Raw genomic sequence first — 25392 nt, 5'->3', positions numbered from 1 at the left:
ATGATTAAATTATCAACTGAATTGATGTTTATATATTTTAATACCTTCCTTAAAGTTTTTACTTGAAGGCCTCAGTCTCTTCCAAAAGCCTGGACATGCAATTAATATTTTTGCCCAGAGCTATAACACTATGGGCTGAATTTTGATTGTTGAATCTGAGCACTTTGCAGTGCACCTAATTTTCCAGGATGCATCAGTAGCATTGTCAACTGTACTTAGAAAATAAAGAACAGTATTTTCTAACAGTTTCTAGCTGCTTTTTAAATAATTTTGAAAAATAAGAGGACAAATTTCAAAAATTTTATTTAAGTTTATATTGAGCATTTGTTTAAAAAAAATAGGTTGTGTATGTTTGTGTGCATTTGAGGGAGGGAGGGAAAGATAGATAGAGAAAAAAGGGTAGAAATAGACCGTCAGAGAGTATGATAGAGAAGGAAAGAGTTTCTTCATGTTAATGTTTGCTCAATTTTCTAAAAAAAAGTTCAATTTTCAAGCTAATTATCTCACTTGTGTTTTGTTAACAGTTAGAAGTAGTAATTACTAATTGCTTCCATATTTGATGTAGAGAAACACAGATATGGAAAGCATCAGAATGTCTTTCCTCATTCTAATTTAATGTCTTTTGAGGAAAAAACAATTTGAAATTTGAAAGCAAACCCTTTGCCCCTCATTCCAATACACTTTGATATATCAAGGTATAGGATGTCTGTCCATTTCCATGTCACGTATAGTATGGTTAGATGCAGAGTAAGCCTCACTATGTACCTTTATCCCCATTTTCAGGAGACCACCCCTTGTTGTACTAGAGTGGCATTTTTCTTTTTCCTACATCAGTCATCCTCCTGGCATCTTGGTTAGACCGAGAATATAGTATCGATTTGTGCTGAATTAGGGGCAGATTCATGCTGTGAACCCATATATACAGGGAATTGAGTTAAGATTGCCCCAAATTCATTTTTCTTTAAATCTTTATAGCTTTCAGAAAAAGTAGTTCTCACCCCATTAGACTGTGCTGGATTCAAATCCAGTCTCAGAGAAAGATGGACTGAATTCTAACTCACTGTACCATCCAGTTCTGTTGTTCAATCCATGACCCACCCATGAATGTTGTCATAATGAACTGAACTGGAAGGTTCTCACACCAATCTCAAGTGCTGTGCAGTTAAGATGAATACAGTGTAGATATAAATTTCTGCTACTACCTAACATTATTCATAATGTGCATGAGCAGCAGTGAGCAATATGGGTGTAATGTAATCTCACAGTTCAGAGGATGCAATAAACACTGCAAGATGTCATCAAATGCCAGATATTGAGTAAACCCCTTTACTCACTTCCTGCTGTCGACAATGACAATAAGCCAGAAATTGTTCGTAAAATAACGGTGAGCCTAACAGCGCTCTATAAAATTATTTGTCTTACATCCAATTTTGGACGAGCCGCAGTTTCCTCCAACAAAACATTGGAAAGAAGGGGAATTGGAATGGAGTTTGTGGCTGGGGCCGAAGACCACGGTTGTGGTCTTTCCATTATTTAATTGGAGGAAATGTCTGCTCGTCCAATACTGGATATCGGACAAGCAGCGTGACAAATCACAGACAGTGGAGGGGCCAAGACAGGTGGTGGTGAGGTAGAGCTGGGTGTCGACAGCGTACATATGGAATCTGATGTGTTTTCGGATGATTTTGCTGAGGGGCAGCATATAGATGAGAAATAGGAGGGGGGCAAAGATAGATCCTGGGGGACTAAAGCGATAACGGTGCAGGAAATGGAAGAGAAGCCATTGCTGGAGATTCTCTGGCTACAATTGCTTAAACACATTAACTGCCCTGATTACTTGTGGCAGCATAGGTCTGTGGTCACAGTAGTGTAGAAGATAGATTAACAATGTGATGTCATCACCAAACCATTGGGCCAATCATGATCCCAATATTATTCATCATTTCACTCTCCCAATTCTATTGTTAACCCGAGGCATCCAACAAGACACAGCTTATTGGGCACGCTGAAGGAAGAGTAATAGATTTCCAGTGTGCTATTTGTAGTCAATAATAAACGTGTTCTTTATATATTCTAGCAGATCTCCCGAGGCATTGCACATCATTCTTCATTGAATCTTACAGCACATAAAGGAGACCATATGGCCCATCGTGCTGGCTCTTTGAAAGAGCTATCCAATTAGCCCTACTCCTCTGCTCTTTCCCCAGGGCCCTGCAATTTTCTCCCTTTCAAGTATTTATCCAATTCTCTTTTGAAAGAGATTATTGAATATGCTTCCACCACCCTTTCAGGCATTCCAGATCATAACAACACGTTGCATAAAAAAAGTTCTCATTTCACCTTTGGCTCTTTTGTCAATTACTTTAAATCTGTGGCCTATGGCTACCGATCTTTCTGCCAGTGGAAAGTTTCTCCTTATTTACTCTATCAAAACCCTTCATGATTTTGAACGCCTCCATTAAATCTCTCCTTAACCTTTTCTGCTGAGGAGAACAACTCCAGTTTCTCCAGTCTCTCCACATAACTGAAGTCCCTCATCCTTGGTATCATTTTAGTAAATCTCCTCTGCACCCTCTCCAAAGCCTTGACATCCTTTCTAAATTGTGGTGCCTAGAATTGGACACAATACTCCAGCTGAGGCCTAACAGTGAATGTGTAATCAGAGAATGTAGTCTCTCCCTTATCTGTCTATCGTCTCCATGTTGTTGTTTCTGACTTTCCTTATCTGCTTGTCTCTCTTTCTTGTCTTCTACTTCTCCCTCCCGAACTCACCTTTTTGCTTCTCCCGCCATCTCTTTCTTTTTCTCCTTTCCTATCAGGTGGGAGATAGGTGGTTGCGTCGAAGTGAAAGGAGCCACCAAGGGCTGCACGTTGCAATTTTCAGCGGAATTTCTGGGGAAAATGTGGCCTGCAGCCCTCACCACCCCCCTTTCCATCCTCTCACCTATCACTTGTGCTTCCCCCAACCCCACTGCGTTCCCTATCTCTTTTCCTTCCCATTACCCTCTCCCCTTAAAACCACTCCCTCATTATCTTTATACTCTCCCGTTGCAGCCCTTGCCTTTTCTCCTTGGGAGCAACCCATTCAACCTGTGTCCCTCCCCTCTCCACACCTCATTTTGCTGTAACTCATCTCACTATTAACATTCCATTGACTCCCCACCTTGCTACCCCACGGGCAGATTGCAGAGACTAGAGGCTCGCTCAACCTCATCTTCTACCCCTTTCCCTCCTCTCCTTCTCCATCTCTTTCCTTCAAAGAGACTTTGCTTTCAAAATGCAACTTTAAAAAAAAAATCAAATTAAGAAGAAAGACACACTGTGTGCACCTCCCTCTCTCTGTCACGCAGGTCTGAGGAATTACAGGTGAGGTAAAAATAAAGGCTTTCTTTTTGCTTCAAAATGTGTGGTTTTTTTAATATAAAGAATTGAAATTAGTAAGGAAAAACATCATGTCTCTCTTCCTCAGTTTAATAGATTGAGATTTATACCTCACAAAAGAAAAGCTACAGCTAAGTACAATGTAATTTTTTTCCCCTCTCCTACACAAAGCCTTTTTAAAAAAGCAATAGAAACATTAGGTGAATAAAACTTTTGAAATCTGTCCCCTTTTCCAAATATACTTTTGAAAAACAACGGAGCAGAAGCTAAAGAAAAACATTCCAGTTCAACTACTGAATTATACTAATGCATTGTGGGAAATTGAGTATATTGTTTATGCTCAAACTGCACAATCTGATTTCAGCTAAGTGTCACAGCTTGGCAAAAGCCCAGGCTTTTGGGAGACACAGAGACTTTTAAGTGCAAAATTTAATGAAGGCATTAAAATGTATGCAAAAGGCAACTCAATCATGTTATTGTGAAATATGTCATTTTAAAATTTGTTTGTTTAAAACTTTATACAGAAATTTTAGTAACTGAGAAAAAAATGACAATGCTTTCTGGAAAAAAAATCATGCACAGTGATTTGTGGGGTAAAAATACAATGCCACATAGTGGTGACAGGGAACTGTGACAGACAAATTATATTAATATTTAAACTCCTATTAGAGCACCACCTACTAGCCTCATAGGATACATATTAGGCAAGCATAGCCATTTTAACATGGGAATCATCACAGGAAATGTTTACATAGCAGTTTCCAATGGGGCATGTGATCCATGTGAGAGTTTTGGGGAGTGGTGAGTATTCCATTATACTCCTATGCAGCTGCTTGAGCCGGTTCTGCCATTCAATTAGATCATGGCTGATCTATACCTCAACCCCATTTACCCACCTTTGACCCATATCCCTTACCTAACCAAAATCTATCTTTTGGGGAAAGAGAGTTCCAGATGCCTACTACCCAAATGGCCTGACACTAATTTTATTATGCCCTTTTGTACTGGATTCCACCACCAGAGGAAATAGATTCTCTATCTATCCTCCTGAATCCTTTTATCATTTTAAACACCTCGATTAGATCACCCCTCAATCTTTTATACTCAATGTACAAGCCAAGTTTATGCAGTTTGTCCTCCACTGATCCTCGTTTCTCAGCATTTAGAAAATACTGCAATGTGTCTTTCATGGATCCAAAGTGGAAGACTTCACACTTACCCACAAAGAACTAGCTTAATCCGTATGTCCCTATGTAACTGCCTGTTCCCATCTGCACTATTTACTATGCCATCCAACTTCATGTCAGCTGCAAACTTGGATATATAGTGTTCGACTCCTTCATCCAAGGCATTGATAAATACAGTGAAAAGCTGAAGCCCCAGCAGAGATCCCTGGGGAACACCACTTGTCACATACCACCAATCAGAGAATGTACCCTTTATCCCTACTCTCTTACCTCACAACCCATGTCACAAGGTTGCCTCCAATTCCACGTGCTTTCTTTTTTGCCAATAATCTCATGTAGAATCTTATCCAATGCCTTCTGGAAGTCCATGTAGACAACATCCAGACAATCCCATATCTACCATGTTAGTGACTTCCTCAAAAAAATCAACTAGATTCGTCAGACATAACTTACACTTCACAAACCCATGCTGACTCTCTCTGATCAGTTCAAATTTGTCCAAGTGCTTAGTCATTCTGTCTCTAATGACAGATTCTAGTAACTTCCCCACAAGTGACTTAGATTGACAGGTCTGTAGTTACCTGACTGCTCTCTCCCACCCTGCTTAAATAATGGAGAAACATTACCAATTTTCCAATCTAACGGCACAATTACCAAATCAAGATTATTACTAATGCATCTGCAATTTCCTCACCTGCTTCTTTTAATACCCTTGGGTGGAAACCATCAGGTCCTGGAGATTTTTTTAAATCTTAAGTCACATTTTTTTCATTACCACGTTTTAAAAACTTAATCCAGTAAGTTCCTCCCCTTGATTTATTTTTAGGTTTCCCTGTACCACTGATTTTGCTTGCTTCGTCGACTGTGAAGATAGAAGCAAAGTACTCATTTAACAAGTCTGCCATTTCCTTATAGTCAATTGTAGTATCATCTGCATGTCTTTAATAGGCTCACATATCTTTTAGCCATTCTCCTCTTAATATATTTTTAAAAAACTTTTACTGTTAGCTTTGATAGCCCATGTAAGTTTCTTTTCAAAGTCCCTTCTTGCAGCTCTTCATACTTTATGTATTTCTTTGTTGCTTTTTATAAATTTCCCAGTCCACTGGATTTCCACTTTTCCTTGCATTTGTGTAATCCTCTTTTATCTTTGTATTGTGTCTTACCTCATTTATTGACCGTGGTTGCCTGGACAGTGGAGCTTTTGCCTTTTAGAGGTATGTATTGGTCTTGAATTGTGCTAAATACTTCTTTTAATACTTCAGAGTTTGTTTGTAGGTTTACCTGTTAACAATTTAGCCCAGTTTACTGTGGTCAATTTATGTCTCATTCTGGCAGCGATATCCTGGGGCTGTGATATGATTGGCCTTCGACAACCACAAACACCTTCCTGACCTCAGTATTATTAGGGGTCCTACAGATACCCTCACTCCTCTGGTATTCAGCTTGTACATCCATTTCTGAATGAAGGCTGTGATGAGGTAAGGAGCCAAGCCGAACTGAGCACTGTTGAGCAGGCTATTGGTAAGTAGGTGTCGCTTGACGCCCCATCACTTTACTGATGATTGGGAAGATGCTGATAAGGCAGTAATTGGCCGCGTTAGATTTGCCTTGTTTTTGTCGATAAGATGCATCTGAGCAATTTTGCCCGACAGTGTTGGGTAGATGCCAGTGTCATAGCTGCGCTGGAATAGCTTGTCCACACATATTGCAGGGAAATATGTGCCAGTTTGTCATTAATAAAACTTTGAAGTTGGAGGTTAAATTGTATTTCAGACTAAAAGAGTCAATACTGTCCCCTGAACTTGCAGGATATGAGAAAGGCAGCAGCACATTTTATTACATCTACTAAATTAAGCCACCTTTACTACAATGCATGACAAGCATAAAGACGTGCAGCTCTGCCAAACTTCTTATCCTTCCCTGCTGAAACCAGTAAGAGGATTTTTAAGCTAAGTACTGTCATGAAAACAAGGGCAAATCGGGCAGATACAATTAAGAATGACATTGATATTGCTGCACTAAACAAGACCAGACTGGCTGGAGCAGGACAAATGAGGCCACTTCCAACCTGGATTAGGTTATGGCAGAGATGGAAAACAGGAATTGTTGAAAAATTAATGTTAACTTTATTTTATATTCAGGATCCCGAACGTTTTTGGTGAGCCTTAATGTCTTGTTTTATACTTGTATTACCGCTTTGTAGGTTTTGAACTAGAATTTCAGGAATCCGCTCACATAGCTGTGTGACCAGGTGACTACCCATGTATAGATTTTTTTTGGATTTTCCTGGTTGGCTTGCTGGTAGATCTATATTTAGGTTCCAGCGTGCTGCACTACAAAATAATGACATGGATTTCATGCCTCTTAACCCCTCCCCTGCCCCAAGTTCCTGATCAGAAATGCAGTACATCACTTGCAGGAAAGAAAAATGGAGTTGCTCACACATTTTCCAGCAGCCAGTACAGAGCAGTGGAATAGTTCTGGGGATGAGTTGCAAAAGAAAACAGGGGAAAGGAGCATGATGATACAAAAGACTTGCAAAGCCAGATACTAGCCACAATAAGCAGGTGAACTAGTTCTATAAACAATGCATTAAGCCTGTATTTACACTTCCACTTGTAGAGGAAACCAAAACCAGGGCTCAAATATAAGACAGACAGTCACCAATAAATCCAATAGGGAACTCAGGAGAAACTTTTTTTTAAACCCAGATTGGTAGGAATGTGGAACTCGCTACCACAAGGAGTAGTTGAGGCGAATAAGGGGAAGCTAGATAAGCACATGAGGGAGAAAGGAATAGAAGGATATGCTGATAGGGTTAGATGAAGAGGGGTGGGATGAGGCTCATGTAGAGCATAAACACTGGCACAGACCAATTGGGCCAAATGGCCTATTTCTGTGCTGTAAATTCTATGTTATATAATTCCTCCAGTTAACAGAAACTGCTCTAAACATTAACTGGTTCAAAATTCCTCAAAATTTAAATGCCTCGGATTACATTTACCGTGACAAGGATGCTCCTGCCTGAAAGTTATTTCTCGATCATATGCTCACCTTTGCTTAGTTGGAGCTTGGAAGGTGTTAGATTACTAGTCTAATATATATGTGCTGCAGTTTTCCGGAAGAAGAGCACTAAGTGACCAAAGGCACCAGTTTCATTTGATTATTCTTGACCCACAGCCAGCTTTAAGCCGCAGTTTTGTTGACCCGAGACAAGAATAGCACGACCATTGCAATGTCAATCCAAATTTGTTTCTAACCTAGCAAAAGAATGTGCAGACTGAGATACCATATAGTTAGAGAAAACAGAGTCGCATTCAGCACTTTGCTGACCAAAAGATTCACCTGTACTTCACTCAGCTTTGACTACACTATTCCATTGTTATTTTGTTTATTTACATGAATACCTGTACGCTGTCTTTTTAACCTGTTTTAAAGCATTGTTTTATATAGAATCATAGAATCATAGAATCATAGAAGTTACAACATGGAAACAGGCCCTTCGGCCCAACATGTCCATGTCGCCCAGTTTATACCACTAAGCTAGTCCCAATTGCCTGCACTTGGCCCATATCCCTCGATACCCATCTTCCCCATGTAACTGTCCAAATGCTTTTTAAAAGACAAAATTGTACCCGCCTCTACTACTGCCTCTGGCAGCTCGTTCCAGACACTCACCACCCTTTGAGTGAAAAAATTGCCCCTCTGGATCCTTTTGTATCTCTCCCCTCTCACCTTAAATCTGTGCCCCCTCGTTATAGACTCCCCTACCTTTGGGAAAAGATTTTGACTATCGACCTTATCTATGCCCCTCATTATTTTATAGACTTCTATAAGATCACCCCTTAACCTCCTACTCTCCAGGGAATAAAGTCCCAGTCTGTCTAACCTCTCCCTGTAAGTCAAACCATCAAGTCCCGGTAGCATGCTAGTAAATCTTTTCTGCACTCTTTCTAGTTTAATAATATCCTTTCTATAATAGGGTGACCAGAACTGTACACAGTACTCCAAGTGTGGCCTCACCAATGCCCTGTACAACTTCAACAAGACATCCCAACTCCTGCATTCAATGTTCTGACCAATGAAACCAAGCATGCTGAATGCCTTCTTCACCACCCTATCCACCTGTGACTCCACTTTCAAGGAGCTATGAATCTGTACTCCTAGATCTCTTTGTTCTATAACTCTCCCCAACGCCCTACCATTAACGGAGTAGGTCCTGGCCCGATTCGATCTACCAAAATGCATCACCTCACATTTATCTAAATTAAACTCCATCTGCCATTCATCGGCCCACTGGCCCAATTTATCAAGATCCCGTTGCAATCCTAGATAACCTTCTTCACTGTCCACAATGCCACCAATCTTGGTGTCATCTGCAAACTTACTAACCATGCCTCCTAAATTCTCATCCAAATCATTAATATAAATAACAAATAACAGCGGACCCAGCACCGATCCCTGAGGCACACCGCTGGACACAGGCATCCAGTTTGAAAAACAACCCTCGACAACCACCCTCTGTCTTCTGTCGTCAAGCCAATTTTGTATCCAATTGGCTACCTCACCTTGGATCCCATGAGATTTAACCTTATGTAACAACCTACCATGCGGTACCTTGTCAAATGCTTTGCTGAAGTCCATGTAGACCACGTCTACTGCACAGCCCTCATCTATCTTCTTGGTTACCCCTTCAAAAAACTCAATCAAATTCGTGAGACATGATTTTCCTCTCACAAAACCATGCTGACTGTTCCTAATTAGTCCCTGCCTCTCCAAATGCCTGTAGATTCTGTCCCTCAGAATACCCTCTAACAACTTACCCACTACAGATGTCAGGCTCACTGGTCTGTAGTTCCCAGGCTTTTCCCTGCCGCCCTTCTTAAACAAAGGCACAACATTTGCTACCCTCCAATCTTCAGGCACCTCACCTGTAGCGGTGGATGATTCAAATATCTCTGCTAGGGGACCCGCAATTTCCTCCCTAACCTCCCATAACGTCCTGGGATACATTTCATCAGGTCCCGGAGATTTATCTACCTTGATGCGCGTTAAGACTTCCAGCACCTCCCTCTCTGTAATATGTACACTCCTCAAGACATCACTATTTATTTCCCCAAGTTCCCTAACATCCATGCCTTTCTCAACCGTAAATACCGATGTGAAATATTCATTCAGGATCTCACCCATCTCTTGTGGTTCCGCACATAGATGACCTTGTTGATCCTTAAGAGGCCCTACTCTCTCCCTTGTTACCCTTTTGCCCTTTATGTATTTTTACCCTTTTGCCCTTTATGTAATTCTATTTGAATTAAAAGTCATTCAAAATGCATTTTCCATTTACTGCTCTGCTTTTATGCTTTATGTAAATTGTCACATACAGCCACAGAGCAAATAGCGTCACTTATAAGAACAGAAGAAATAGGAGGAGTAGGCCATAGGGCCCCTCAAGCCTGCTCTGTCATTCAATAAGATCATGGCTGATCTTGTACCTCAACTCCCCTTTCCTGCCCTATTCCCATATCCCTTGATTCCCTTAGTGTCCAAAAATCCATTGATCTCAGTCTTGAATATACTCAACAACTGAGCATCCACAGCCCTCTGAGGTAGAGAATTCCAAAGATATACAACCCTCTGAAGAAATTTGTCCTCATCTCGGTCCTAAATGGCCAACCCCTTATCTTGAGGCTATAACCCCTAGTTCTAGTCTCTCCAGCCAGGGGAAACAACCTCTCAGCATCTACCCTGTCAAGCTCGCTAAGAATTTTATACATTTCAATGAGATCACCTCTCATTCTTCTAAACCCAAAGAGAATATAATCCCACTTTGCTCAACCTCTCCTCATAGGACAACCCTCTCATCCCAGGAATCAATCTAGTGAACCTTCATTGCACCCCCTCTGAGGCAAGTATATCCTTCCTTAGGTAAGGAGACCAAAACTATATACAGTACTTCAGATGTGGTCTCACCAGAGCCCTATATAATTGCAGCAAGACCTCCTTACTCTTATACTCCAATCCCAATGAAATAAGGCCTAACATACTATTTGTCTTCCTAATTGCTTGCTGTACCTGCATGTTAGCTTTCTGTGATTTGTGTACAAGTACACCGAAATCCCTCTGAATACCAACATTTACCACTCTCTCACCTTTTAAAATATTCTGCTTTTCTATTCTTCCTACCAAAGTGGACAATTTCACATTACACTCCATCTGCCACCTTCTTGCCCAGTCACTTAACCTGTCTACATCCCTTTGCAGCCTTTTTGCATCCTCCTCACAGCTTACTTTCCCACCTAGCTCTGTATCGTCAGCAAACTTGGATACATTACACTCGGTCCCTCCATCTAAGTCATTGATATAGATTGTAAATAGCTGAGGCCCAAGCACTGATTCTTACGGTACCCCACTAGTTACAATCTGCCAACCCGAAAATGACCTGCTTATTCCTACTCTCTGTTTTCTGTCAGTTAACCCACCCTCAATCCATGCTAATATATTATCCCCAATCCCATTGGCCCTAATCTTGTGTAACCACCTCTTGTGTGGCACCTTATCGAATGCCTTTTTGAAAATCCAAATATACTACATCCACTGGTTCCCCCTATCTACCCTGCTAGTTACACCCTCAAAAAATTCCAATAGATTTATCAAACACTATTTTCCTTTCATAAAACAGTGGTGACTCTGCCTAATCATATTATGATTTTCTAAGTGCCCTGTTACTACGTCCTCAATAACAGATTCTAGCATTTACCCTACTGCCGATGTCAGGCTAACTGGCGTATAGTTCCTTGTTTTCTCTCTCCCTCCTTTCTTGAATATTGGGGTTACATTTGCTACCTTCCAATCCATGGGGACTGTTATGGAATCTAGGGAATTCTGGAAGATCAAAACCGATGCATCCACTATCTCTGCAGCCATCTCTTTTAGATCCCTAGGATGTCAGCCATCAGGTGCAGGGGATTTGTTGGCTTTTAGTCCCGTTAATTTGTCCAGTGCTTTTTCTTTACTAATATTAATTTCTTTAAGTTCCTCACTCTTATTAGACCCTTGGTTCCCCACTATTTCCGGTATCTTTTTTGTGTCTTCTACTGTGCAGATACAAAATATTTGTTTAACATCTCTGCCATTTCCTTATTCCCTATTATAATTTCTCCTGTCTCTGCTTCGAAGGAACCCATGTTTACTTTTGCTAATCCCTTCCTTGTAGAAGCTCTTATGCTCTGTTTTTATATTTCTTGCTAGTTTACTCTCATTCAATTTTCTCCTTCTATCATCCTTTCCTGATTTCTAAAATCCTGCCAATCCTCAGGCTTACTACTCTTTTTGGCAACATTATAAGCATCTTCTTTTAATCTAATACTATTCTTAACCTCTCTAGTTAGCCGCATTTTTTTTTTATTCGTTCATGGAATGTGGGTGTCGCTGGCAAGGCCAGCATTTATTGCCCATCCCTAATTGCCCTTGAGAAGGTGGTGGTGAGACACCTTCTTGAACTGCTGCAGTCCGTGTGGTGAAGGTTCTCCCACAGTGTTGTTAGGAAAGGAGTTCCAGGATTTTGACCCAGCGACAAAGAAGGAATGGTGATATATTTCCAAGTCGGGATGGTGTGTGACTTGGAGGGGAATGTGCAGGTGGTGTTGTTCCCATGTGCCTGCTGCCCTTGTCCTTCTAGGTGGTAGAGGTCACGGTCTGGGAGGTGCTGTCGAAGAAGCCTTGGTGAGATGCTGCAGTGCATCCTGTGGATGGTACACACTGCAGCCATGGTGCGCTGGTGGTGAACGGAGTGAACGTTTAGGGTGGTGGGTGGGGTGCCAATCATGCGGGCTGCTTTGTCCTGGATGGTGTCGAGCTTCTTGAGTGTTGTTGGAGCTGCACTCATCCAGGCAAGTGGAGAGTATTCCATCACACTCCTGACTTGTTGATGGTGGAAAGGCTTTGGGAAGTCAGGAGGTAAGTCATTTTTCCCGTGGAGTCTTTATTCCCCAATGGAACGTATATTCGTTGAGAATCATTTCTTTTAAATGTTGGCCATTGCTTATCTACTGTCCTATATCTTTTAATCTAATTTCCCAATCTACCTTAGCCAACTCACCCTTCACACCAACGTAATTAGCATTGTTTAAATTTAAGACTCTAGTTTCGGACTTAACTACATCACTCTCAAACTCAATATGAAATTCTATCATATTTTGATCACTCTGTCCCAGAGGATCTTTAACCATAAGGTTACTAATTAATCCTGTCTCATTGCACAGTACTAGATATAAAATAGCCTGTTCCCTAGTTGGTTCCTCAACATATTGTTCTAGAAAACTGTCTCAAATGCATTCTATGAACTTGTCCTCCAAACTACTTTTGTCAATTTGGTTTGCCAGTCTAAATGAAGATTAAAGTCCCCCACGATTATTGCATTACCCTTGTTATATACTCCTCTAATTTCCAGAGTTATACTCTGTCCAACACTATAACTACTGTTAGGGGGCCTATAAACTACACCCACCAGTGTTTTCTGCTCCTTGTTATTTCTTAGCTCCATCCATTTGATTCTACATCCTGATTTTCTGAGTTAAGGTCCTTTCTAATCACTACCTTTATCTCATCCTTTATCAGGGCTTACCCCCCCCCCACCATTCCTTTTCCATTTTGCCAATCTTTTCTATAAGATAGAAACTAGTTTAGAACTTTTTTCCATCATTTATAATCAGACAAAGATTTCACACTGGGTTGTAAATATCAATTCCAGACTCTAGTTCCTTAATAGTTGATCAGATACTTTACGTAACTTGTGGACTCGAGAATAAATGTTAGTGTTAAACACATTTCCTCACTGGCTTTCACTAACTAAAATGCTAGAAAATTCCATCTTTCTTCTCATGTGCTTTCAATGAAACAAGAAAATGACCAACAAAAATCCTCTCTACTTTCAAGTGAAGTTGCCAACTATTATGCAAAACTAGTTATTCTCTCATGATGCTCAGAGAGTGTGCGAACTGGAATCTAGGGACTGGATGCTGGTGAGTAACTGATAGGCTTGAGGTCAGCAAATTAGGAAGTGATAGTTTCTCAAGTTTGCTATGATGTCACTGGAAGTTGACACTAGCACACCGCCACTGAACAAACACATCATCTGCCAGTTCAGCTTACTTTAAGCAGTAATGGTCACACAGATGGCAACATTGTGGAGCAGTTGGTAAATCAAAAGGGCCAGAATATCTAGCATGGGGAGCAAAGGAGGTGATTAGGAGACCTTTAATCCCCCTCTATTTAGACTACATTCAAACCATTTACCTCAGGAGAAAAAAAAAATACACGTTTTAACAAATCTGAACCATCCAGAATACCTCAAAAAGGTCATTGAAAAATCTTAGTGTAAGAGTTCAATAAAATTAACAAAAACATACAAATTAAGAGGAGTAGGCCACTTGGCCCCTCGAGCCTGCTCTGCCATTTGATAAGATCATGGCTGATCTGATTGTGACCTCAATGCTACTTTCCAGTCTACCTACTATAACGTTTAACTTCCTTGTTAATCAGGAATCTATCTAACTCAGCCTTAAAAATATTCAATGACCCTGCCTCCACCGCTCTCTGGGAAAGGGAGTTCCACAGATTCACGACCCTCAGAGAAAAAATTACTCCTCACCTCCGTCTTAAATAGGAGACCCCCCTTTTTTTTTTTAAAACTGTGACTCCTAGTCCTAGTCTCTCCCACAAAGGGAAGAAGAATTCGAAGAAATTGGTGGACCAGGCAATACAGACCCACAATGCTGCCTCTAATCCTTTGGTTCCTTGGTTTTAAATCTGTTAAAATTAACGTGATTGGCATCCCCTTTCTCTGATGACTTAAAAGTACCCCGTACGAAAGCCTGGACTATCTGAATGCAGCTCCCGGAGAACTCAAATCCACAACTCAAAGCATTTCTTACAACAATGTAATGTGGAAACCTCATTGTGAAAGGCAAGGTTAGACTTGCTCTGGTAGAAGAAAGCCACACTGAAGTTTCAAGATAATGTCAAGAGTAATTTATGGGAGTTTTGCCCTGCATCAGCTTTCTCTAGTCAATGGGTGAAAAACTGGAAAAAAAACCTCTGTCCCCCAAACTAGTAATTCCTCAGACTGCCACACTCAATGTCCCCCACTAGGAAAAAATATACAAGAGCTGCTATAATGGTATGAAACTAGCTGGTTAGAGATGCCTGACAGCACTGACTGGATTCGCCTGTAACTCTGCCTCTCTCTGCCAGTCAGCAGCTCCCTCAGAAATTTCAGTTGACATCAGAGCTCCATTGGGACTGTATATCCTTTCCCCGATGACTTAAGGACCATGTGTAGGAGCATGGGCAGTCACAAATGTTATCGAATTGCTGCTTTGCCGCTGTGTACCGCTGCTCATTGGTACACAGGTTAAACACAAACCAACCCGAAAGTCCCAAAGTACCGTCAATATTTTATTTGTAATGCACTGTAAAACATTGAAAAATATTCAAACAATTTCTCCACAAAGTTCAATTACAGTGGTAAAAAAAAACTGTCTTTGCTCTTGATTGTTCAACGGCAGCACTTTTTACAGTGAATAACCTTAAACAAAACTACCAAAGCAAAATTAGTTTAATTTATAATTCTAGCCAATTAGCTCTCTGCAGAGATTCTGGCATCAAGTATTCAAAACAAAAATAGGAACAGTTCAAAAACACTTACGTATCAAGAAGAAATAAAACCCTCAATAAGCCTCAGTGAAGAAGAGGAACCCTTTTCCTTCAAGCCCCTCTGTAGGGATTATCCTGCCCCAAACACTCATAGCCAAGTAAAATATATCAGGTTAAATTGCAAATTGGTTGATTTGAAACCAGAACATGAATTAAAAAGATAATGATAGATGTGGTTGACTTACAAATGAGTGAAGACAAACTCTGCTCAGTCAGGTTGGAACGCCAACCCAGTCAAAGCAGCAAATTCTGCCAGTAACAAGGATTAATTATCCTCCTCCTGCCCAGTGGGGTACTCATCACATACTTTCCTCATTAGTGACTGCACAAAGCTTCCAGTAATCATACAGTTATACATTTGAAAGTTAGGACAAAAACAAAAAATTCTGCCCAAACATTAGGGAGTGGGCCATAAAATAATTTTTCTTTCCAGTACAACTGTAACCCAATTCCCCCACCTATTCTTTCTTCCCATCATCTTCAGTTGAATATGACAAAGGCTAGAGATGTAGATACACAGGCCTATGCTAGCCTACATCATTGGTAATCAGCCAACTTTTTAAAAAAAATTGCTGCCACATCATTTTTCCTTACTTTAGCCTCATGTTTAAAATGGTTCTCCAGCTCATGTCATGCAAGATTGGAGGAGTGGGCCATTAGTGCTTACTCAACGCATTAAAATTTTGGATCTAATTTTAAAAGAAACAATGTTAGAAAATAGTAAAGACCACTACATAGGTTGAAGTTATACAGACAGAGCCAACAGCTTCCATATTGATTAATTAAATAATTATGCTGCACAAACAGCAGTGAAATATAAACACACCTGACAAAATCTGACCAAGCACCAATTTGTTTGTTAACCTAAGCTGGTGTAGATACATGGTCTAATTTAGTCTGGTTACATGAAACCATTAGCACATCCTAACCTATTGTATACTAATTGATTCCATTTTATTTATACATTCTTTTGAATTTAAAAAAAATTCTATGATTTCATGGCTTTGAGGTGAAAAATACATTTGTGAATATGCTTTCACAGGTTGAATTCCAGAGCTAGAATGTCATTTTACAGTACAATTTAAATCTACAAGATTACTAATTAGAATACTGCATAATCCCATTGATGCTGACATTTTTCAGGGGTTTAGCTGATGTTTGCATTTACCGTAACAGTTTCCTCTTGATTTCTTGCATACAAGTCAAGGTTTAGAGATAAAAATCAGCTGATGATACTCAGTACATATAATATTTACAACTAACACAAGGGCACGCACGGGGTAGTTATAACCTACACTGTTTGGAAATTTCCCCATCAGCTCCTCCATGATCTTTTTATAAACCTGCATTAAACAGTTTGGAAAGGAGGAATACCTTCGGTGAATGTTGTTCAAAACTCTTTGAAATTCCCCCAAAATGGCTACAAACTCAGTATTTCCACAAAAGGCCTCCATAACATTCTACATACTGTATAAATTAGATACAATGTATGCCAGGGACAAAGTTCAAGACTAGAACTTAATTCTAAGCTTCAAGTGAAGCTTCTAAATTGCTTGAGCTTAATCTGAACAATTTATGATACTTAAACTTTTTGAACATATTACAATACTATATTGTAATCCCTCCCTGTCCTGATGTCTACCTATGTGTAGTAGCACTGATCTGAATTGCAAGTTATTGAACAAAGTCAGTAAGTTAATTTACTAGTATCCAGGATAGAACAAAGCTGGTTGCATTTAGAGTTGATGATGCTCATTCTTTCAAGAAACCTGTTTAACCATCCAACAGTGCCATAGAGAGGGTAACTTTGTCACTAGGAAGAACTTGCTGTGCTTGAACTGTACCATCCCAGACCTTGCCACCCACTAGAATAGAGGAATGCTGGAATTGTGCGGCGACTGCTGGGATCAGAGAGACAGATTTAAACAGTCCTTCAATGTAGAAAGGGTTAACTCTGTATGCACCTACAAACAGCGATGTCCACAATTTCATTCAAGTAGTATACATGTTCGTTCATCTTGTTATTCATTTGTCTTCATGGTCTCAAGTGTGTGTTCATCCTAAACATCCAATCAACAGTCTCCAACAGGAAGGGCATGCTGTAGTGTCGGGCAATATTCCTGAATACCTGAATTTGCTCCATAAATCCCTATATACATATGCACAAAAAGAAATGCATGTATTAGGTTAGTCTTGTATTTTGCTTAAAATATAAACACAACATAAAAGAGGGACTGTGATGCAGTTGGAAATCCAGCCCAGTGGGGTGGGGTTGGTGGCAATAGGGAAGAAGGGACCATAGATGCTAAATGAAAAGTCTGAAGATTCTCAATACAATTTCTAGTTATTCTCAGACTTCCCTGAAAATTCTTGAGAAAAAAAAAGTGTAGCAGACAAGTAACAACAGGAAAGAAACTTTACTATTTTCAACAAAAAACAGGTAAAACTTCTGACCTTAGTGATGTACAGTTTTTATCCAAATGCACTAGAATATGTTGGTATGGAATGAAACATACCTTCACAGAAATGGTCAAATCGAAGTTCCGGGCACAACTACAGTAGATAGGCATGTTGGCTTCTTTGATGCCTTTACATTTTGAACAAATCTAGAGAAACAAAAAAGGAAATTAAATCTTGTCCAACAGTTGTTCTTACTTAGCATACTAACAGGGAAGAGAAGAGTAAGTAATCGTTTAGTTTACACAGATTAACAACTGCAATAAAATAACACACAAAGTTCAATGCAAAAGTGTTAAGTGCCTAGATCAATAGAAATGAAAACACACAGGTTTCCAAGTGAATCCTACAATAAACACAGTTCCCCCCCCCCCCCCCCCCCCACACTAAGAAATTGTACCAACTAAATCTGGAAGACACAGACCTGAAAGTTCTGTGATGTACCTTCCAGTGGACAGGTTACAGGGCCAAATTACAAGACAGCTGGGATGATAGAGAGTGGCAGGGTAGTGCTGAGTGGGATACCCCAAAGATTGGTGTTGGGACCACTGCTGCTTCTAATTTATATCCATGACCTGGACTCAGAAACCCAAGTAAAGCGACCAAATTTTCAAATGATACCAAACTTTGGGAGGCGGGGGGGGGGGGGGGGGGGGGGGGGCGCAGTGGAATCAGCTTAAATTACAGAATGAGTTGGACAAAATTTGCCAGTGGGCAGGACAATGGCAGATGAAATTTAATACAGACAAATGTAAAGTACTGAACAAAGAAAAAAGGCCACAAACATATTCTAGGAATGATGTTGAAACGGTGAAGGATGGTGTTAAAAAAGACTTTGGATATACTGACTGTCAAATTGACTAATCAATGCAGAGCAGCAATTGATAAAGCCAGTAGAATGTTGAACTACATAGCCAAACTAGTAGAATACAAGATCAGAGGACGTTATGATCAACTGTATAATGCTCAGGTCAGATCACACTCTGTACTTTGTCCACTTCTGCTCACCAAGACACAAGTGAGACATTCAAGTGTTGGAAGCAGTTCAAAGAACCCGCTGCTCTTTAATATTAAAAAGAGTTAAGTTTGCTCTTAACAGAAATTTGACTGGCCCAATTTGGTGTCCCTTTCTTCCTATTTGGGCATCAGGGTACAAACCTCTATTTTGGCACTGTGGCACATATTTTTTACTCCATTTTTAAAGTTAAAAAAATGAAGATGCAATTTCTAATTCTGAATGCTTTAAATATTCCATCTCTCTTCTGTGCAGAATTGCTTAAAAATGTTTCCCAACCCCTGCAAACTAAGCTGGTTCTATAGTGCTAAAATCACTGTTAGATCGAGGATTCTGGCACTACTTTTCTATTCAGATTCCCAGGTATATTATTCAGGAATATTGTGCACTGTCAAAATGAAGGAATAATTATTTACAAAATATGTTAGTGATATCTAGTCACAAATTAGCAACACTACACCAAACATTCCTTAGTAAAGTGGGTGTGAATCCCATATGCGGTACAACTAAAATAAGGGGATGTATCTATGGCTCAGTCATGTCCTGCTTAAAGTATTAGCATGTGTTAATGTACCAAATCCTGGAGTGTATAGGCCATCATTTTCTTCTTCAGCGCTTCTACCAGTGCCATTTCTATGGAATCCGAGTCATATTCAGTCTGGCAATTAGTACAACACCACTTTGGAAACACTGTGCCGTCCTGTCAAAAAGAAAGAGAGTTAGAAGCGCCATCTGTAATCTTCAAGCATTAGCCCCTAAAAGACAAGTAACAAAAGCTAAGCAGCTAAATCCATATAGCAGGTGATTACACTTCACAAAGCATTGCCAAAAGAAAATTGAAATTTCAATTTTAAACAGAAGCATGGAAGCAAGATGGAAACTTCAAAGTATTTAAAATGAGAAGTTGTATCTTCAGTTTTCTAAATTTAAAAATTGAGAAAAAAAAGTGTGCAAAAGTGCCAGCATATTGGTCTGTGACAAGATGCCCGAATAGGAGGTCCGTGTCAAAAGTCTGTTGCTAGCAGAGTAACTCTGTTGAATATTAAAGAGCACTGGGCCGCTGAATGTGGGTGGTGCTCCGATACACCACCACAGGGTGGGTTTGTGCTCGTGATTTCCTGGGGCAAGTTCTTGATATCAAAACTAGGTAGCTCATCACAAGAAAAAAAATAATTCACCGTATTCTGCTGTCCACAGAGCCAAAGGCCTGGGAGCATGTTTCGCACAGGGAGACTTGGAAATGGAGGGAACAAAACAAAAATTGAAGAATTTTTTTTTTATTAATGTGTATGTGCTTATATAGTTGCACAAGTAAACTCAGAGATAGGGTTTCAATCATGAAAACTTATTTATATTTAAGCCATACCCATATTTTGAACAAAGCTGCAGGTATAGAAACATGTTATACTGCCTTGTGCAGCAACTTTAGCTGTTACACTTTACTACCGAAACAATTTCTTTTTCTAAAAAATTCATTATTGGGATTATGGGTGTTGCTAGCGATGGCCAGTATTTATTGGCCATCACTAGCTGCCCTCGAGAAGGTGATGGTGAGCCGCCTTGAACCGCTGCAGTCCTTGTGGTGAAGGTACTTCCAGTGCTGTTAGGTAGGGAGTTACAGGATTTTGACCCATTGATGACGAAGGAACGGCAATTTTTATTGAAGTCAGGATGGTGTGTGAATTGGAGGGTAACGCGGAGGTGATGGTATACCCAGGCGCCTGCTGCCCTTGTCCTTCCAGGTGGTAGAGGTTGTGGGTTTGGGATACGCTGTCGAAGAAGCCATGGCAAGTTGCGACAGTGCATCCTGTAGATAGCACACACTGCAGCCACGGTGGATGTTTAAGATGGTGGGTGGGCTGCCAATCAAGCAAACTGGTTTGTCCTGTATGGCGCCGAGCTTCAAGTGTTGTTGCAGCTGCACCCATCCAGGAAAGTGAAGAGTATCCCATCACATTCCTGATTTATGCCTTGTAGGTGGTGGAAAGGCTTTGGGGAGTCAGATGGTGAGCCACTTGTTGCAGACCTGCTCTAGTAGCCATGGCATTTATGTGGCTGGTCAATGGTGACCCCAGGATGTTGATGGTGAGGAATTTGACAGTGATAATGCCACTGAACGTCATGGGCAGGTGGGTTAGATATTCTCTTTTTGGAGATGGTCATTACCTGGTACTTAAGTGGCAAGTAACACTCGTGCCACACATCAGCCCAAGCCTGGATGTTGTCCAGGTCTTGCTGCATGTGGGCATGGACTGCTTCATTATCTGAGGAATTGCAAATGGAGCTGAACACTGTGCAATCATCAGCAAACAGCCCCATTTCTGATCTTATGATGGAGGGAAGATCATTGATGAAGCAGCTGAAGATGGTTGGGCCTAGGACGCTACCCTGAGGAACTCCTGCAGCGATGTCCTGGGACTGCAATCATTGGCCTTCAACAACCACAACCATCTTCCTTTATGTTAGGTATGACTCCAGCCAGCGGAGAGTTTTCTCCCTGATCCCCGCTGACTTAAGTTTTACAAGGGCTCCTTGATGCCATACTCTATCAAATAACGCCTTGATTGCCAAGCTCACTTCACCTCTGGAATTTAGCTCTTTTATCCATATTTAGACCAAGGCTGTAATGAGGTCTGGAGCTGAGTGATCCTGATGGAACCCAAACTGAGCATCAGTGAGCAGGTTATTGATAAGTGCCATTTGATAGCACTGTTGATGACTCCTTTCATCACTTTGCTGATGATTGAAAGTATGCTGATAGAATGGGAGTAGTAAATACACCTTTGACAGGTGGCAGGACAAGTTGATAAAGCTGTTAAAAAAAAAAATCACACAGAATCCTTGGCTTTATAAACAAAGGCAAAAGCAAGGAAGTTATGCAAAACTGTTATAAATCACAAGTGAAGACTGCTAGAGTATTGTGCCCAATTCTGGGCACCACAGTTTAGGAAGGATGTCAAGGCGTTGGAGAGGGTGAAGAGGAGCTTTACCAGAATGATACAAGGGATGAGGGACTTCAGTTATATGGAGAGATTGGAAAAGCCAGGATTGTTTTTCTTAGAGCAGAGAATGTTAAGGGGAGATTTAAAAGAGGTGTTCAAAATTATGAAGGGTTGTGATAGAGTAAATAAGGAGAAACTGTTTAGAGTGGCAGAAGGCTCAGTAACCAGGGGACACAGATTTGAGGTGATCGGCAAAAGAGCCAGAGGCGACATGAGGAAACATTTTTTTACGCAGCGAGTTATGATCTGGAATGCACTGCCCGACAGGGTGATGGAAGCAGATTCAATAGTAACTTTCAAAAAGGAATTGGATAAATACATGAAGGGGAAAAAATTGCAGGGCTATGGGGGAAGGAGCAGGGGTGTAGAACTAACTGGATAGCTCTTCCAAAGACGAAGACACAATGGGCCAAATGGCCTCCTTCTGTGCTGTATGATTCCATGATACACGATGGCTGAATGGGTTCCTTCTGTGCTGTATGATTCGATAAATTTCATCAACACCGATAGCGACCGGATGACTTTTCCATATATTTGTTTTACAAGTAATGAGCACAGATATTCCATCTAAAAACAGCTTTTCAATAAAATATGTCTAATAAAGATGATTCTTTACTTCTGATAATACAATGTTAGCGTACTACATTACACACAATGACAGTTCAGAAATGTCTGAAAAGTGAATAACCCATTTCCTCCAACACTCACAACTGGATAGGTCAAGATCAGACTTTCAGCTACCTGCTTGCTAAAACACAACAGTGTCAAAACTGATGAATCCCTCCATATCTACCTGTAAGATGGAAGGGTCCTTGCAAAGGTCCAGGTCTCGACAGAAGTTACAGTTCCTGCAGATAATCTCAGGTAGAATGTAGGACTGGCAAGGGTCTTTAAACTGGGCTTCCTCAGAGAATTCACCTACGTCAATTAGACGTAGAAGATCCCGCTTCAACTTGTTAACTTGATTAGTTATGTTCGAATCCAGAGACAAGACCTATTTTGAAGACAAGAATGCATTGCCAGAGTGGTGTTTGTATAATGTACATTTAACAGTAACAGGATTTTTTTATATACAGAAGAGCAATAATTTTTGTGCAAACTTTGCGCTATAAAAGTGAAGCCTGGTAATGCAAGGGAATAGTATATTTTTTATTTTTTTGTGCCCAGTGATATCATGCACCCCTCGGTCATGAATAGCAGGGCTAGACACAGAGTGAAGCTTCTCCAACAAGGCATGTTAAGCCCAAACAATATTATATTAATAAAATGTTAAAAATAAAATTTGTACTGAAATCTCAGTCACTGATCAATAAGTATCAGCTGTGGCACAGTGGTAGCATTCTCACTGCTGAGTCAGGTTATGGGTTCAAGTTCCCCTCCAGAGACTTGAGCACATAACTGAGGTTGACACCTCAGTGCAGTACTGATTGAGTGCGACATTGTCAGAGGTGCTATCTTTCAGATGAGATGTTAAACTGAGGCCCCGTCTGTCCTCTCAGATGAATGTACAAGATACCATAGAACTATTTGAAGAATAGGGGAGTTCTCCAGGTGTCATGGCCAACATTTATTTCTCAACCAACACCAATAAAGTAGATTATCTGGTCATTTATCTCATTGCTGTTTGTGGGACCTTGGGTGTGCAAATTGGCTACTGCGTTTCCCTATGTTACAACAGTGACTACACTTCAAATGTACTTCATTGGCTTTGAAACCCTTTGGGATGTCCTGAGGTCGTGAAAGGCGTGATATAAATGCAAGTTTGATCCTTTTTTATATAAGTGGGACCGAGGGTGGGTGATTAAGTTCAAAACTTGTATTGAAGCTTTTCATTCTGTGACAACAGTGAGATCTTTCAAATTAAAAAATAAATAAATTAATTTTCCTAGCTTCCACCTTCTTCCCATGTGTCCTATCTAGCAACTATGACAAAATAGCAGAATATTCAAACTGGCAATTCTGGCTTGAAGTAGGATTTCACATTACTAAGTTATTCCCAAACAAAAATAATACCATTATAAAAACCAAACTAAGACAACCCTATTAAAACATTAATTTGTGCCAACTTTTGATCGATGGAAAAATGTGTGTTCCTCAGTGGTATCTCCTAGGAACAGAGATTGACCAAACCCATCAAATATAGAACTAATCCAGTAACGCCTCGATTTTAAAATTCTCATCCTTGTTTTCAAATCCCTCCCTATCTCTAACCTCCTCTAGCCCTACAACTCGCCGAGACTTCTGCACTCCTCTAATTCTTGCCTCTTTCGCTCTACCATTGGTGGCTGTGCCTTCAGCCGCCTAGGCCCTAAGCTCTGGAATTTCCTCCCCAAAATCTCTCCGCCTCGGTCATCCTTTAAGGCACTCCTTAATACCTACCTCCACCTGACCTAATATCTCCTTATGTGGTTCGGTGTCAAATTTTGTTTGGTAACGTTCCTGTGAAGCAACTTGGGATTCCTGGAATGAGAAGATTGTCCTATTGGGAGAGATTGAGTAGAATGGGCCTATATTCTCTGGAGTTTAGAAGAACGAGAAGTGATCCCGTTGAAACGTATAAAATGCTTAGAGGGCTTGACAGGGTAGATGCTGAGAGGATATTTCCCCTGGCTGGAAAGTCTAGAACTAGGGGTCACAGTCTCAAGATAAGGGGTTGGCCATTTAGGACTGAGATGAGAAATTTCTTCACTCAGAGGGCTGTGAATTTTTGGAATTCTCTACCCCAGAGGGCTGTGGATGCTCAGTCGTTGAGTATATTCAAGACTGAGATCGATGGATATTTGGACACTAAGGGATATGGGTATAGGGTGGGAAAGTGGAGTTGAGGTAGAAGATCAGCCATGATCTTATTGAATGGCAGAGCAGGCTCGAGGGGCCCAATGGCCTACTCCTGCTCCTATTTCTTATGCTATTAAAGGCGCTTTATAAATGCAAGTTGTTGTCACTGTTGTAATCAAGAAAGCTTACCTTCTTTTCGCTTCTGAAAGGAGTGTTGTAACATTGCACCGGGAATCTGCCCCCTCCACCCAGAGAATAAAAACCCTTCTTCCTTTGCAGTTGACTGAATTTGAACCTGGGTCTCAGAAGTGAATGTGCAGTGTTATTACATTACACTTTCCCCCTCCCCACAACAACTGGATTTTAACATTTCAACCAGGATCACTGAATGAGAACACTGCAAGCATTCCAAAACAGTAAGTCCTCAATGCTATTATGCTGCTCTAGGTAAGCGTGCCGCTCCATTTGCCTCACCTTACAGACTGATTTGATGAATTCCAGTCCTGGGTTGTTGAACGGAAGATAGGAACCTGGCAGAACTGGGAACATTTCAGAGGGTTCCGTGGAGTGTCTAGTGCTGCTCACCTTCTTCTGAATCTTCTGAGTGATGGTGAAGAAGTTTTGTGTGAGCTCATTAGACACGTATTCCTGAGAGAAGGTGATCATTCCTGCAAAATTAAAGAAAGAAAAGACTTGCATTTATATCACACCTTTCACGACCTTGGGACATCCTAAAGTGCTTTACTACCAATGAAGTACTTTTTAAAAGTGTAGTCACTGTTGTAAAGTAGGAAACACAACAGCAAAATTACACACAGCAAGGTCCCACAAACAGTAATGTGCTAATGACCAGCTA

General features: G+C 40.6%; 1 protein-coding gene across 1 annotated transcript in view; it reads right to left on the bottom strand.

The window, feature by feature from the left end:
* Positions 1-15022: 15022 nt before the first annotated feature.
* pole (polymerase (DNA directed), epsilon) overlaps positions 15023-25392 on the bottom strand; it is a 125261-nt gene continuing 114891 nt past the window's right edge. The window contains exons 45-49 of the mRNA XM_068005940.1: positions 25011-25204; positions 22552-22752; positions 19331-19456; positions 17801-17890; positions 15023-17433 (exon numbers count right to left, since the gene is read on the bottom strand). Coding sequence (XP_067862041.1) covers positions 17320-17433; positions 17801-17890; positions 19331-19456; positions 22552-22752; positions 25011-25204 — 725 coding nt within the window. The 3' untranslated portion in view covers positions 15023-17319. The remainder of the gene's footprint in view (positions 17434-17800; positions 17891-19330; positions 19457-22551; positions 22753-25010; positions 25205-25392) is intronic.

The sequence above is a fragment of the Heptranchias perlo genome, chromosome 25 (assembly GCF_035084215.1).
Source record: "Heptranchias perlo isolate sHepPer1 chromosome 25, sHepPer1.hap1, whole genome shotgun sequence".
NCBI lineage: Eukaryota > Metazoa > Chordata > Chondrichthyes > Hexanchiformes > Hexanchidae > Heptranchias > Heptranchias perlo.
The sequence above is the reverse complement of the archived record's forward strand: the minus strand, read 5'-3'. Positions and strand labels throughout refer to the sequence as shown.